At 45.0% G+C, this 15353-nt stretch overlaps 1 protein-coding gene across 2 annotated transcripts; it reads left to right on the forward strand.

Annotated features, from left to right (window-relative positions):
- The first annotated feature begins 5428 nt into the window (after positions 1-5428).
- PGRMC1 (progesterone receptor membrane component 1) lies at positions 5429-15285 on the forward strand. Of its 2 annotated transcripts, none has more exons than XM_075258854.1 (4): positions 5429-5505; positions 6390-6708; positions 12043-12198; positions 12869-15285. In XM_075258854.1, the coding sequence occupies exons 2-4, from the start codon at positions 6438-6440 to the stop codon at positions 12973-12975; spliced, it is 534 nt and encodes a 177-aa protein (XP_075114955.1). In that variant the 5' UTR covers positions 5429-5505; positions 6390-6437; the 3' UTR covers positions 12976-15285. The 2 variants fall into 2 exon arrangements, with proteins under 2 accessions (XP_075114955.1, XP_075114956.1); XM_075258855.1 differs by lacking the exon at positions 5429-5505 and adding an exon at positions 5563-5583.
- The last annotated feature ends 68 nt before the right edge of the window (positions 15286-15353 follow it).

Consider the following 15353-nt stretch of genomic DNA (forward strand, 5'->3'; position numbering starts at 1 on the left):
AGAAAAAGGAACCGGAGGCTTTTTTCTCAGCGCTGAAATTCCACACCAAATTCCTCCGTGTGAACAGACCCTTACACTATGAGGATATGCCACTGACTTAGTACTTCATGGCGTTATGTGGGCACCCAGACATATAACACATGCTGGCACTGGAAGTTGTGGCACTACGGCTGGTTCATCTCCCCGACAGAGCCCGTCTGCTAAAACCGCTGGGTGTTCGTCAGGTTTCAGTATAAAACCAATAGAAAGAAAAATCCGCCTACGCAGACGGGACACTTGCCTATGTGAGCGCCATATAGCAGTATATCAGCACCACTAGGATCCTGTCCTTACCGATAATCTTCAGGCTATTCAGTAGTGTCTGGCGCTGCGGCGACTGAACAAACCACGATGTCCGCAGCAGTATCGAGCAGAACGCTTCAACCGGAATCCGCTTCCAAATCAGCTCCAAACTCTGTCCATTGTATTCAATGAGAGGCAAAGACTGACGCAGGATCCGAAAAAATAATCATCCTACATGATCGAGCGAGCAAAGAGTTCTGGAGTATGAGGAGGAATCTGCAGAGAAAGTCTGACGCAAATGTCTCTACATCTTCTGAGGTGTGAGCGGCCGCGAGGCCTAAAGAGCGGACCCATCCCACAAACATCACACGTAGGAATTTGATCCTGATTTGGGGGCAGATTGTGCCATAGGTTTGGGGAGATGGGATCGGAGTAAGCTGCTGACGGGGCCTCTGGCAATGGCCGATCTCCTGCCACAACCAGCAGGATCCTTCTCCCCAAACTCCCTCTCTCTCCCTTAAAGGGGTTTTATCATGAACAAGAGGCCCCCAAACAGGGGTATGATCTGATACTGGATCAGCTATAACATAGTCCTGGAAAACCCCTTTAAACCGGATGGAGACCTCCTCACTTTCACAACCAGACACATCTGCTGTCCTGAAAGGGTTAATATGTCAGTTTTTATCTTATTTTTTTGGTTAGAATGTTTAGCATCGTGTGATGTGATACTAAAATATCTTATTACTTCCCTTTTCTGTTACTGGTAATTTTATATATGGGACACAGTTTTATATCTCCCAGGGGACAGGACTAGACGTTGCAGTGGGGCTAGTGGTGGTTTTTTTTCCCCCTTCATTTGTTTTGCACGTTCTGCATCACCTATAAGGCCATAAAGAAAACCTTTGGGGGACATTCCAGCATTACATTGATTTATTCATGATTTCCCCTAAAACTGGGGCTCCCCGAGTGGAGAGGAAGTGGTGAATGATAGATGCAGATCATCAGTACTCATGGAGGCGCTCATTGTGCCCATGGTCATGCACAGGGGTTCATCCTGGACAGGCGACCTGCATGCCGGGTGGTATGTGATAGGGACATCACCGGGTGTGGAGGTCATTATGGTAAATATGGGGACACTGAGTGCCATTAGGTATAAACTAGTGGTGGTAAGCCATGAAAACTGCAGAGCATGCCCCCCGATATACACATACTGCAGGGTGAGAACCCCTGCTCTAGACCCACCACACATATTGCAGGTTGAGAACCCCTGCCCTAGACCCCCCCACACATACCGCAGGATGAGAACCCCTGCCCTAGACCCCCACACACATACCGCAGGATGAGAACCCCTGCTCTAGACCCACCACACATACCGCAGGATGAGAACCCCTGCTCTAGACCCACCACACATACCGCAGGATGAGAACCCCTGCTCTAGACCCACCACACATACCGCAGGATGAGAACCCCTGCTCTAGACCCACCACACATACCACAGGATGAGAACCCCTGCTCTAGACCCACCACACATACCACAGGATGAGAACCCCTGCTCTAGACCCACCACACATACCGCAGGATGAGAACCCCTGCTGTAGACCCACCACACATACCGCAGGATGAGAACCCCTGCTGTAGACCCACCACACATATTGCAGGATGAGAACCCCTGCTCTAGACCCACCACACATACCGCAGGATGAGAACCCCTGCTCTAGACCCACCACACATATTGCAGGTTGAGAACCCCTGCCCTAGACCCCCACACACATACCGCAGGATGAGAACCCCTGCCCTAGACCCCCACACACATACCGCAGGATGAGAACCCCTGCCCTAGACCCCCCCCACACATACCGCAGGATGAGAACCCCTGCTGTAGACCCACCACACATATTGCAGGATGAGAACCCCTGCTCTAGACCCACCACACATACCGCAGGATGAGAACCCCTGCTGTAGACCCACCACACATACCGCAGGATGAGAACCCCTGCCCTAGACCCCCCCCACACATACCGCAGGATGAGAACCCCTGCCCTAGACCCCCACACACATACCGCAGGATGAGAACCCCTGCTCTAGACCCACCACACATACCGCAGGATGAGAACCCCTGCTCTAGACCCACCACACATACCGCAGGATGAGAACCCCTGCTCTAGACCCACCACACATACCGCAGGATGAGAACCCCTGCTCTAGACCCACCACACATACTGCAGACTTCCCATTTCACATCTGTTGTTCTCGGAGAAACTTCCTCCTGAATCTCCCAGCCTGAGCCAAGCAAACGTCACAGTGATAACATGGAGGACTCTACTAGTATCAAAATAGATAAGTGAAACTCCCCTTCCCGACACCAATAAGTCTGTCTGTAATACTCTCTTACTTGCTATATACTACATCTTATACTGCATATATACTGTATACTCAAAGCTGTGTATTTTGAAGCACATTTGCCACCTAGTGGACAGTAGGGGAACATGTTTTGTTTTTTAACTGTAGATTTATTGAAAGTTTTGATAATATTTAATACAACAAAAGAAAGAAAGAAGCAAAGAACAGAAGAGAAAGGCCTAACCGCCAGATCCCAAATAAAATACAACCAAAGTACACAATCAACACAGCACAATAAACACACGGGCACAGAGGGGGCGGATTATGGTGCGGAATCCACGTCACAATCTGCCCCCTCACAATGGTGGTCTATGGAGACCACTAGCATGTTGTCGCTAACAGAAAAAGAAGCGGGCTGCCCTTTCTTCAGGCGGATTCTGCGGCTTGTCGAGCCGCAGCGACCACCTCGCGGCAGCAACCTCTGGGGTTGGCCCATTCATCAAGCGACAGTCGTGGTAGGCGGATTTTGGCCCGAGAGTGACAAGTCAATCCCTCCTGTTCCCCAAAGGGGCCATGGACAGGTACCTAGCTAAATCTTACCCTAATAAACATCTCTCTTTGGACCTCCCTCCCCTCCACTCGCTAGTAAACTACTGCTCTCAAAATTGCAAAATCCAAAGCTACAGTGAACTACAAGAGTGTACTGGGCATGTGCAGCACACTCTGCTGTTTGGAAATCCAAGATGGTGCTTGGAGCATGTGCAGTATGCTCGGCCGTGACTGAAGAGGCTGAGTGTACTGCACATGCGCGGGATTTCAAGATAGGCAGACGTCAGAGAGGCGCTGAGATGCTATTGGTGACACGAGCAGGAAGAGTACGGGGGAAACCTCTACAGACAGTAGAGGACGATAAATAGGCTGCTCCAGCAATGAAGCGGCTGCACCCTGCGAAGATTCTGCAGCTAAAGAGGAAAAGTCACTGCACTCACAATCTACAGGATGCGTCCTGACAACAGGCCTGTATAAGATACAACACAGTGAGAATAGTTAGGTGTTTGGTGCAATGATAGACTCCCGATAATAAAGATACAAGTTTTCCAATAAACTTTCTATATCAATTCCTTCTGGTTTTCTAGATGTCTGCTTGCCGCCAGTGCTCAAAACTCAGCCCATGGTCATGTGATGGACACACAGGTGCACGGCGCGTGACAGTCACAGCGCAGTAATCAGACATGTTTTGTAGTGAGCCGTGCATCAGTGTTCATCCCATGATCATGGACTGTCTATCACATGACCACGGACTGTATATCACATGACTATGGACTGTATATCACATGACCATGGCCTGTATATCACATGACCACGGACTGTATATCACATGACCATGGCCTGTATATCACATGACCATGGCCTGTATATCACATGACCACGGACTGTATATCACATGACCACGGACTGTATATCACATGACCATGGACTGTATATCACATGACCATGGACTGTATATCACATGACCACGGACTGTATATCACATGACCACGGACTGTATATCACATGACCATGGACTATATATCACATGACCACGGACTGTATATCACATGACCACGGACTGTATATCACATGACTATGGACTGTATATCACATGACTATGGACTGTACATCACATGACTATGGACTGTATATCACATGACTATGGACTATATATCACATGACCACGGACTGTATATCACATGACTATGGACTGTACATCACATGACTATGGACTGTATATCACATGACTATGGACTATATATCACATGACCACGGACTGTATATCACATGACTATGGACTATATATCACATGACCACGGACTGTATATCACATGACCACGGAGTGTATATCACATGACTATGGACTGTATATCACATGACTATGGACTGTATATCACATGACCATGAACTGTATATCACATGACTATGGACTGTATATCACATGACCACGGACTGTATATCACATGACCATGGACTATATATCACATGACCACGGACTGTATATCACATGACCACGGACTGTATATCACATGACTATGGACTATATATCACATGACCATGGACTGTATATCACATGACTATGGACTGTATATCACATGACCACGGACTGTATATCACATGACTATGGACTATATATCACATGACCACGGACTGTATATCACATGACTATGGACTATATATCACATGACCACGGACTGTATATCACATGACCACGGACTGTATATCACATGACTATGGACTATATATCACATGACCACGGACTGTATATCACATGACTATGGACTATATATCACATGACCACGGAGTGTATATCACATGACTATGGACTGAAGCACTGAAAGTAAACACAATATAACAAAAAAGGTATCAACTGAGGACTTCTCTCAAAAAATTTCTTTCACATTATAACAAGCAGAGATCTAGAAGAATTGATACTGGAAATATTTTGGAAAACTGTAGAACTTTTCATTTTTGGAACAATTTTTCTTGACAATCCCTTTAAGCAGTTGTCTCCTATTTTAGAATTGATAGTCCCTAGGATTCTCCTCTCCTGGCATCTCTTGTGGGTAGAACCTCCTTAGCCCTATAATGGAGAGTTCCCCTGTATATGAGAGATCCAGCCGGGCGCCTATGGTTTATATACAGTCCGCACTGTGAGGAGAGGGCAAAGTCTCCCAATCTCTCCCCTCATGTGCGCCACGTCTGGGCGCGCTGCGACTTTTGACCTGGAACACGACGGTGAAGGGAAGAGCCGAGAGAACAAACCCCTTCCTGTGAGGCAGAGCCGGCCGATCCCTCCTGAGTGCGGGCAGAGCTGCGGAGGAGAGGCGGTGCAAGGCTGCTGAGTGCAAGGTAGTGCTGGTGTGTGCAGGGCTCGTGAGTGTGCAGTGCAGGGCTGGCGTGTGCAGGGCTCGTGAGTGTGCAGTGCTGGTGTGTGCAGGGCTCGTGAGTGTGCAGGGGCTCCGGGGGCACAGTGCATGGAAGTTATTGTTACCAGTGCATGGACTTGTTATTATTTCCAGTGCATGGACATGTTATTATTTCCAGTGCATGGACATGTTATTATTTCCAGTGCATGGACATGTTATTATTTCCAGTGCATGGACATGTTATTGTTACCAGTGCATGGACATGTTATTGTTACCAGTGCATGGACATGTTATTGTTACCAGTGCATGGACATGTTATTGTTACCAGTGCATGGACTTGTTATTATTTCCAGTGCATGGACATGTTATTATTTCCAGTGCATGGACATGTTATTATTTCCAGTGCATGGACATGTTATTGTTACCAGTGCATGGACATGTTATTGTTACCAGTGCATGGACATGTTATTGTTACCAGTGCATGGACATGTTATTGTTACCAGTGCATGGACATGTTATTGTTACCAGTGCATGGACATGTTATTGTTACCAGTGCATGGACATGTTATTGTTACCAGTGCATGGACATGTTATTGTTACCAGTGCATGGACATGTTATTGTTACCAGTGCATGGACTTGTTATTGTTACCAGTGCATGGACATGTTATTGTTACCAGTGCATGGACTTGTTATTGTTACCAGTGCATGGACATGTTATTGTTTCCAGTGCCCTCATTAATATGAGAGCGTTCACACAAGCCAGAATTCTTGCAAATATTAATCACAAACCTGGCTGGTGTGAATACACCCCTCTGCATTCCTATGTAGCTGCCATAACTATAGAGCGTCTATTTGTCTTCCTGCAGGTCTGATCTTCGCTGAGTTCCCTGTGACTACCTGTAATATTACTAACCATGTCTGAGGAAGGCATCTTGACTGAGATCTTCACCTCTCCCCTCAATATCTGCCTACTCCTCCTATGTCTCTACCTGCTCTACAAGATCCTGAGGGGGGACCAACCCCAGCAGGAGGAGGCCAGAGAGGAGCAGCTGCCCAAAATGAAGAGGAGAGACTTCACCCTGGCACAGCTGAAGGAGTACGATGGCACCCAGAACCCCCGGATCCTCATGGCCATTAATGGCAAGGTGTTTGATGTGACCAGGGGCAAGAAGTTTTATGGACCAGGTGAGAAATCCTGCAGGTTATGGAGAAGTAAAACTCCTGGGGCTGATGACATCACATTGATATCGGTTCTTGTAATCCATAGGACACACAGAACATCACACTGCACAATAGTAATCTGACACTTACACTTTTTTTTGGAAAAAATCCTTAGTCATGGCTTATAATTGGGTTACGGCCAGCTTTGGTTGTGGACGCTCTGCCGCGAGTGTTTACCTGCTACGGCCTTGAACTTTTAGACTTATCTCACATGTCTACAGTCAATGTGGGCCGAAAGTCATAGCAGAGTAAAGGGGAATCTCAGGGATGAAGCGAGATGTGTGTTTGTCTCTATATATATATATATATATATATATATATATATATATATATATATATATATATGTGTGTGTGTGTATATATATAGTGTTAAATGAGTTTTCCCATGAACCGATAATATTAAATTAAGTTTGTACAAATGTAAATGATTTTTAGTGTTGTAAAGTATAACTAAACTCCGATAATTTTTGATTTTCTGGCAGTTTTTGTGTCTTAAACACATTTGTAATTTAATTTATTAACTCATTTTGGCTCCTTTTTGTGAAGTCCTGCATTTTTCAGACTCTCTCTCTTGCTTCTGCATATCTTGAGTATTGTATGTGACAATGAGGGTCCCTTCAAATGGTTAAATCTCAGGCTCGGTTCACATCTGCATTTGGGAATTCCGTTCCCCTCTCCGCGTGAAAAATGCGCAGAGAAAACCGCCACAAATAGCACTTTTCTCTCTGCATTTTGCATCTGGAAACTGAGCAGAAACTACACGGACCCCATTATAGTCTCTGGGGTCTGCAGGTTTCCTAAGGTGTGGATTAGGTTTCCGTTCGGGGGGGGCCCAAGTAGACTCCCCCAAACACATAATAGAACCTATAGAATGAGCAAATAGGAAGCGGGGACAGCTCTCAATAAAGAATGAAGGGAAAGTGTGAAAGGCATGCAGGATTTCACAGAAAGGAGCCAACATTTGTTAATAAAGTAGATTACAAAATGTATTCATGACAGAATATTGTAAATTGTCTGAAAATGTAGTTATACTTTAAAGCTTTTCCCTAAACAGTCTTGTGTCTTGGCAGTGCCATCAGTAGACACAGCCATGAACCCTCTATGATCTGGCCATGATTTCCTTATTGTGGCCGGGTTATCTTCGCATGCCACGGTCCCTGCCTGCTGCCGTGTTCTTGCACGAGAAGATCAAGAATAGAAACATTTTTTAAACAAATGCAAAACCTGTAATTATTTATATTTGCAAAAATGTTTAACTTTTGTCTACGAATTTCAATATGGTTTTGTTTTTGGGTAAACCCCCTTATACCCTCTTTAAGTTCTGTTGGAGGGTTATGGGTAGAACTTTAAAGGGGGTATCGCATGAAACGAGAACGGAAGGACCTGTCTCCCGCTGACCGCGGTGGTTGTGACTGGTGGCGGACAGTCCTGTGCAGTGGGAGCGCCGGAGAGCTGAGTGCTGTATTTCGGTTATCTCCAACGCTCCCACCACTAGTCACACTCGTATTCTGCTTGGCTGCAGACAGACTAAGCGTGCAGTGGGAGAAAGGTCCTTCCAGTCTTGGTTCATGGGGGTAACCCCTTTTATTTGGTTTGGTCAGTGCCATAGTCAGCAATTCAGACCAGGAGTGATATATAGTGCACTGCAAAAGTGCTGGTTGCACGTATAGAAAGCCCTTCTCTGTATAAGGGTCTGTTCATATGGAGGAATTTGGGGACGGATTTCGCCCTGGAATCTTTTTTCAATGGGAGGCAGAGACAGGAAAAAGAAGCGCCCTGCTCGATCTTGCGTCTGATGATGGATAGTAAGTGGTAACGTCTCTCAGTATGGAGAAACGGGTCCGGGGACTTATTAGACCACGCATGCCCTGCTAAGTATTCTGGTAAGGAATGCAAATAAGACCCTGGACTATCCCTTTAAGGCTGTGTGCACACCATGCAGTTGGCACTGTGTAAATACAAATATATTCTGAGTTCACACCCAGCGAAGACAATGGTTTGGTGTTGGGTCAGTGTGATTTCTTTTCTGTTTTTAATCTTCAGATTATTCTTTTATTTCTAAGCAGAATCCTGGCACGGATCGTTCCTCCATTCTGCTACTTCTCAGGTGCTCGGGGTCAGATTTCAATGTCTTGGCATAACCTGTTTCTCCAGTTTGTTATGTGACATTTATCCATTGTCTTTAGTTATTAGATTGAGTTTTATACACACGAGAACGTTGCATGACTAGTAAAAAGTAAGACCTGGGATAAAATCGAAACCAAACCTACAAGTTGCATTCAGTCAATCCGGCTACAAAGGTCTGTATTACACCATCGCGCTCTTGTGGTCCTAGCAGGGGGACGGTTCTGGTTTTACTCCTGGGCTGGCGTTTTGTATCCATTTTCTGTTTCGTTACATCAGATCTAATGACAAGGCTGAATCCATCTCATGACCCCAATGGCGGTGTCTGGTTTTTGCGTCATTTTATTGGACACAATAGAGCTGCCTGCTGCGCCATCTTATCCAGCTTTTCTCAACGCTGCCCAATCTGGTCTCACATTCACCCACAACAATATTTTTAAACAATTTATCACATTTTCTTGTGGACGCTGTTGCATAGGAATGTACTGGATCTGAACGCTGAACCCTGTAGTCAGACAGGTAAAATAAAGATATGACTTCATTCCTGCCAGACCTGCTCGGCCGCTCCTTCTACCTGTTCCATGTGTGACATGCAGATTTTGTGGTAGATTTAGATGATGGTGCATATCCCTATACCCCAATAGCCCCCTCTCTACTTCCATATTACCTTACGACTAGTGATGATAGCGACTCCTCCATTTATCCAGATGCTTCCCTAAATATTTTGTGTTTTAAAGGGATATGTCATTTGGACTGACCCCTTTAAAGGGGTATTTCCATTTTATAATGTGACAGACCTCCACATATCCTGTCCATGAAGGGGGTTAATCCATGTGTCCCCTTTAAACACTGTAAGTGTATGGATCGGTTCCTTGCAAAGCTGGGTGGCTGGGAATGGCGCAGAAAAAATCAGGATGGTGGCCGCATCATTGTCCATAGCCCATTGTTATGCAATCCTTTAATGTATTAGAGCTGCAATATGTTGCACCTGTGTAATGGCTTCTAGCACTGTGTGTATCAGGCTGCCCGTGTGAAGATACTGCGAATTTAGTGACATGGGGCCACCGGTAAGGGACCACGTGCATGCAATTTGTGCGGCGTCCTCTTTTTGGTGCATGTGAAGTCTTTGTGCTACAATTATATAAGGCCCAGTTCACATCTGTGCATGGGTTTCCATTTTCCAAACAGAAACCTAATCCACATTAAAAAGCGGATACCTTAAGAAACCCGCGGACCCCATAGACTGTAATGGGGTCCATGTGGTTTCCGCACAAAAACTGCAAAGAGAAAAGTTCTGCTTGCTGGAGAGGCGAACATAATGGCCCGAACGGAGATGTGACCCAGCCTAAATTCTATATCTGCATTGCTTCTTAGTAAATGTGAAGAGCAATGCCTCAGCCCTGTGCCCCGCTAGCACTGACCGCCCTGATAAGAACAGAGATTTCCTAACAGTTAGTTGAACGTTGCAGTGATTTGCGAAACAATTGAAGGCAGAGACCTTAGAGCTTTGAACTCTGATATAACTTTAGTAAAGCTATAATGTGGAGATCTTCTTATCTGTGTAGTCTGGCGGGTTAATGATTAACTTAAAGTAAAACTCTGATTTTTATTTTTGATAGGATTAGTAAATTAGCAATTATCATTTTTCACTATTAACCATTTCACGTCGTCCTGCTGTAATTTACTCATTTGGATCACAACTTCCAATTGGTCGTAAAATGTGACAGAGTCAGAGTATTGCTGAAATGCAGCGGCATAAAGTCTGTCCGTCTTGTACCAGTTGAAGTTTTGACTCCCAATCTTGCTTGGAAATTTAGGGACAAATTTGCTGCTATGGTTGTGCTTAGAATATGATGCAAAGTATGTCACATTTGGTGTATTTTTGATACAATTGTTGCAGTCAGTTTGAGGTCATATTTTCAGACGGCTTGTGTAACTTTACTAACCCCGAGCAATAATCTTCTGTCCGTATTATGGTTCATAGAGTCACGTGTTTGGCCCTGTTTTGTCCTCATATCCAGGTCAATAGACCCATGGTGCGGCTGGAACACTTGGCCATAATGTGAATGTATAAGAACACCTGCAATACCCTCTTGTAATACCGGCCTCGGGGATGTTTCATATATGGGGGAACTTTATTAGGATTGTCGTTTATTGTAAACTCTTCTATATACATCTCTTTGCCCTGGTGTTATTGAATAGATATCATTAAATGTAATAAAATCTAATTTACTGCAGTCATTTACTACTTATTTATGTGTAATGTAAATTGCACAACCCTGAACAAACCTTCATTTTACCAACCGTGTAAAAGCCAGACTGAAGGGTGTGATGAAGCATGCCGAGAGCTAAGGCCCGATCACACGTCGAGGCACCAGATAACTTCAGATAACTCCCATCAGGTTTGGCCAGTTGGGTGCGGCCCTCCATATTGTTGCCACCACTTGTCTCCACAAGCCCAGAATCTTTTACAAGCTACAAGTATTTAGCTCATAATTCCTTTATTGGAAGGGCTTTTAAGTTCACCCTCAGGCTCTGTTCACACCAGTCTTCAAACTCCGTTTGGGGTTTCTGTCCCTGAATCGTCTGGTAAAATGCATAAAGAAAAGTCCTTCGGGTGGAGCCGACTGCGCATGCCCGCAGCCACAAAAAAAGTAAGTAAGCGGCCATTTTCTTGTGGCCTGTGGGCATGGGCAGTCGGCTCGACCTGAGGCCTAGAAGTTTGACCCCTAGCGCTGGAAGAAGACATGTGAAGAAGATGGAGGCGGTGCTGGAGAGTTTTCTCGCAGCATTGGTGACGCCTCCAGTGCTGTTTGAGTGCAGAGGACCGCCCCCAGTGCTGCGAGAGAACTCATTTGCATACCGATGAAAAACGGGATTTCTACCGAACGGCGGCGCGGAGAAGACATCTAAAGGTAGGAGAAGAATAGACTTTCTTAAGGCTATTCCTACGTGTTAGTCAAAAAAAATAGCTTTTTAATGATAGGATCCCTTTAAGTATTCCAGCACCTATAGCAGAACATTTTTCAGACCTCTATATAATCTTGAATGCCTTCAGACTCTCCAAAAGTATTTCCTGTGTGTCGTATAGTGAAGTACCAGACATGACTGACACAATGTTACTGATTGATCTGATACATTGCTGAGATCCAGATGGAATTCTTCTATTTTCAGAGGGACCTTATGGCGTGTTTGCCGGCCGTGACGCCTCACGTGGACTGGCCACCTTCTGCCTCGATAAAGAAGCTTTGACAGACACATACGATGACCTGTCCGATCTGACCGCTTCCCAGAGGGAGACCCTGAGTGACTGGGAATCACAATTTACCTGTAAGTTATAAACTTTCCAACCTACCAATAAACACTCACATGATAGGATGTGGTTGTCTCTAAGTAGACCTGAGTCCCAGGGCTGTATAATGGGTGAAACCCAATCCTAAATCTGAGAACAAATGGTGTAATATCTCCAGGAATCTAAAACAAAATCTGCTTTAGGCCGAGACCACGTGTGGTTTGGCATCACTGTGAATCCCATCCATACATTGTGGGGAACTCTGTGCCAAGGACATGACCATTGCGGTTTTGGAAATCGCAGCATGTCATTTATACCTGTGGCAATACTGGTGGACATGTCGCACCCTCACGGATCTTTAAATGATGAGCAATTCTCAGGATAGGTCATCACTTAAAAAGTCTTGGAAAACCCCAAAATGACTTCAGAGTCTGCTGGATTCTATAGGATCCTGCCGTATACACTTTTATATAATACATGTGTACAATATGCCGTTGTCTCCTCTACATGTATATCGCTTCCTCATCAACATCTCTGCTTTAGATCCTTCATTGTGTACTTGTAAATGCAGATCTTTTAATGTGATGACCACACACATGCACGACTCCTTATAAAACAGGGCTGAGATACAGCGAAGTCTATGGAGCCGTGCACATGTGCCGTCTTTACGTGACGTCTATTGATTGTCTCCGTTGCTCCATTTTCCAGTTAAATACCATCATGTCGGGAAGCTACTGAGGGATGGAGAGGAACCCACAGAATACACAGATGAAGAAGATGCAAAAAATTCTTCAGACCAGAAGAAGAAAAACTAAAGACAGCAAATCTCCCAAGTAACCTGTAACATTCCAGAGCATGCATTGTAATTGCTTTAGCATTGGACCACAATCTTATGTGCACATGTAAATGCAAGCAATCGTGATCCAGAATGTTACTGCAGCACCTTGTGTGAACAAGCTTTCTTCTATCCCTGTATAAAGGGGGTTCCCGGGTTAAAAATATCAATAACCCATCCAACGACGGGTCATCAATATCAGATCAGTGAGGGTCCAACATCAGCCCCTCCCTTTGGCATCTAATATGCAGAGAATAGAGCAGGCAGCGGACAGCATTATTCTCTGTGCAGTGACTGAAGCGAGTCGCTGTAACTTGGATAAACTGGAAACAATCTGCAGTACTGCGTCTGACCACTACACCGAGAACAGCGCTGTCTGCTTCCTGCTCCATTCTCTGTGTATCAGCTACTGAGAACAGATGATCTACAGGGGTGCCAGGTGTCCGACCTCCACCGATCCGATATCGATGACCTACTGTTAGGATAGGTCATCTGTATTTTTAGCCTGGAAACACCCTTTCATTACCAGATTCCCTGATACAAGTAGAACACTAAATAACGTAAAATATTTCATGGATGACCAAAGGCAGCAGAATCTTTGACAAAACAAGTTTTGTTCTGTTTTAGAAATAGCTGCAAAGCTTTCTTGTAACCTGGTAAGTCCTGGGACACACGCAGGGTTTATTAGAAAGGACATTAATATAGTTACAATATGTCAATAATATCACGATAATGGGGGCCCCGACACCCTGCACCCCCACTGATTAAGCGATCACTGAAACAGAACAGCGCCACCTACAGGGTAGTGGTCATGAGCGGTACTGCAGCGCTGCCCCTATCAATATTGCTCATCAGTCCTAAAGCTAGGTCATTAATGCCCAATAAAACCGCTTTAATCTCGTATTACACCAGTGTCCTTGTTCTCTTATAACAAGCCCTAATGGCGGCATTAGATGGCGCCTCCTAGCTTTTTACCCCAATGGTTAGCTATAGGATAGAAACCTTATAGAGATATGATGTACGTTATATAAATACATAATAAGCCTGACAAACTATCGGTAACAGCTTAGGACTCGATGGGAAATCTCATCCTATAAAAGCTACAATTGTGAAACGCTAATATTTGCATCCGATCCGAGGCCTCACCTCCCCCGAGCAGTCCGTGTTTCGGTGCCTTACCTGCTTGTCTTATATTCCTCCACAAGTGATTTGTTTTTGAGGTTTTCTGGCGTCTCGATATGTTTTGCAGCCGTGATCTTGGCAATACCATGCACCTGATCTGCAGGGTCGGGGTAGAGATCCGGGTATAGCAAAGATCAGGGGGCGCTCGGCCATTACAACACATTATAGTCCTGGTCTGTGCACTGTATTACAGATCCATACAGTGCGGCCCAGTAATACCGCCATATACATGAGGCCTTATCAGTAGATCCCCATGTATACATTGTGAGCACACAGTATACGCCTAATAGTAGGCTGAAATGCAGTATATACAGAGCCTTAACGGTATAGGAGCCATCGTATAGACAAATAATGTTTGGTTTTTTAACACTTTAATGTCTGACAGTCTATTCGCTGTCTATTGTCCAGGGTCAGGAGATTGTGATCCTACAGCCAGTTGTACTACAGTTGTTATTAACTTCTCGCTTGCCTTGGGATCCCTGTTTTTGGTGAGAACACATAAGCCTTACAACCATTTCCATTCTTCCATAGGGTTGCTGTGCCTGTCTTTCGGTTGCTTCTTTATTTTCCGGACCTCTTTTGAGGCCGTTTTTGTACGGACCCTGTACATGATGGTATAAGTAGATGTAATCCCTATATCATTCCAGTACATAGAATTAAAAATGGCAATTTTGCTGGGACACCTGAAGATCCCCCTGTTATATTCCAGAATGGGGGATCAGCAATTCATATACGGCTTGTCTAATCCGGACAAACCTTTAAGATCTTTGGGTTACATTACTATTGATATGTGGTATTTAGAGATGAGCAAGTAGTATTCGATGGAAGACCTCCCCGCCATAGGAATGCGTGTAAGCGGCCGAACACCAAGGGGTTTAAGCGCAGTGAATATTTGATGCGTTTAACCGCTTGGTATTCAGCCGCTTACACGCATACCTATGGCGGGGAGGTCTTCAATTGAATTGTACTTGCTCATCTCTAGTGGTATTTTGTGATCTGACTGTGACGGATGTTCATATAAAAGATGCAGAAATGGAAATAAAAGCCATCGCACCTGATGTAACGAGTGAGATGAGAAGCACAATGTATCAATCCTGCGCATGTTTGGGTAATAAAATTCTCTTTCATAAGTTCTCGGATCTTCTTTCTTGCTTTACACTTTTGTCCCTGTGCCCG

The sequence above is a fragment of the Leptodactylus fuscus genome, chromosome 11 (assembly GCF_031893055.1).
Source record: "Leptodactylus fuscus isolate aLepFus1 chromosome 11, aLepFus1.hap2, whole genome shotgun sequence".
Taxonomy (NCBI): domain Eukaryota; kingdom Metazoa; phylum Chordata; class Amphibia; order Anura; family Leptodactylidae; genus Leptodactylus; species Leptodactylus fuscus.

Coding starts and splice junctions, on each gene's coding strand:
- PGRMC1 (XM_075258854.1), top strand. CDS start 6,438: ATGTCTGAGGAAGGCATCTTGACTGAGATCTTCACCTCTCCCCTCAAT. Junction 6,709..12,042: donor CAAGAAGTTTTATGGACCAG/GTGAGAAATCCT, acceptor TTCTATTTTCAG/AGGGACCTTATGGCGTGTTT. Junction 12,199..12,868: donor CTGGGAATCACAATTTACCT/GTAAGTTATAAA, acceptor TCCATTTTCCAG/TTAAATACCATCATGTCGGG.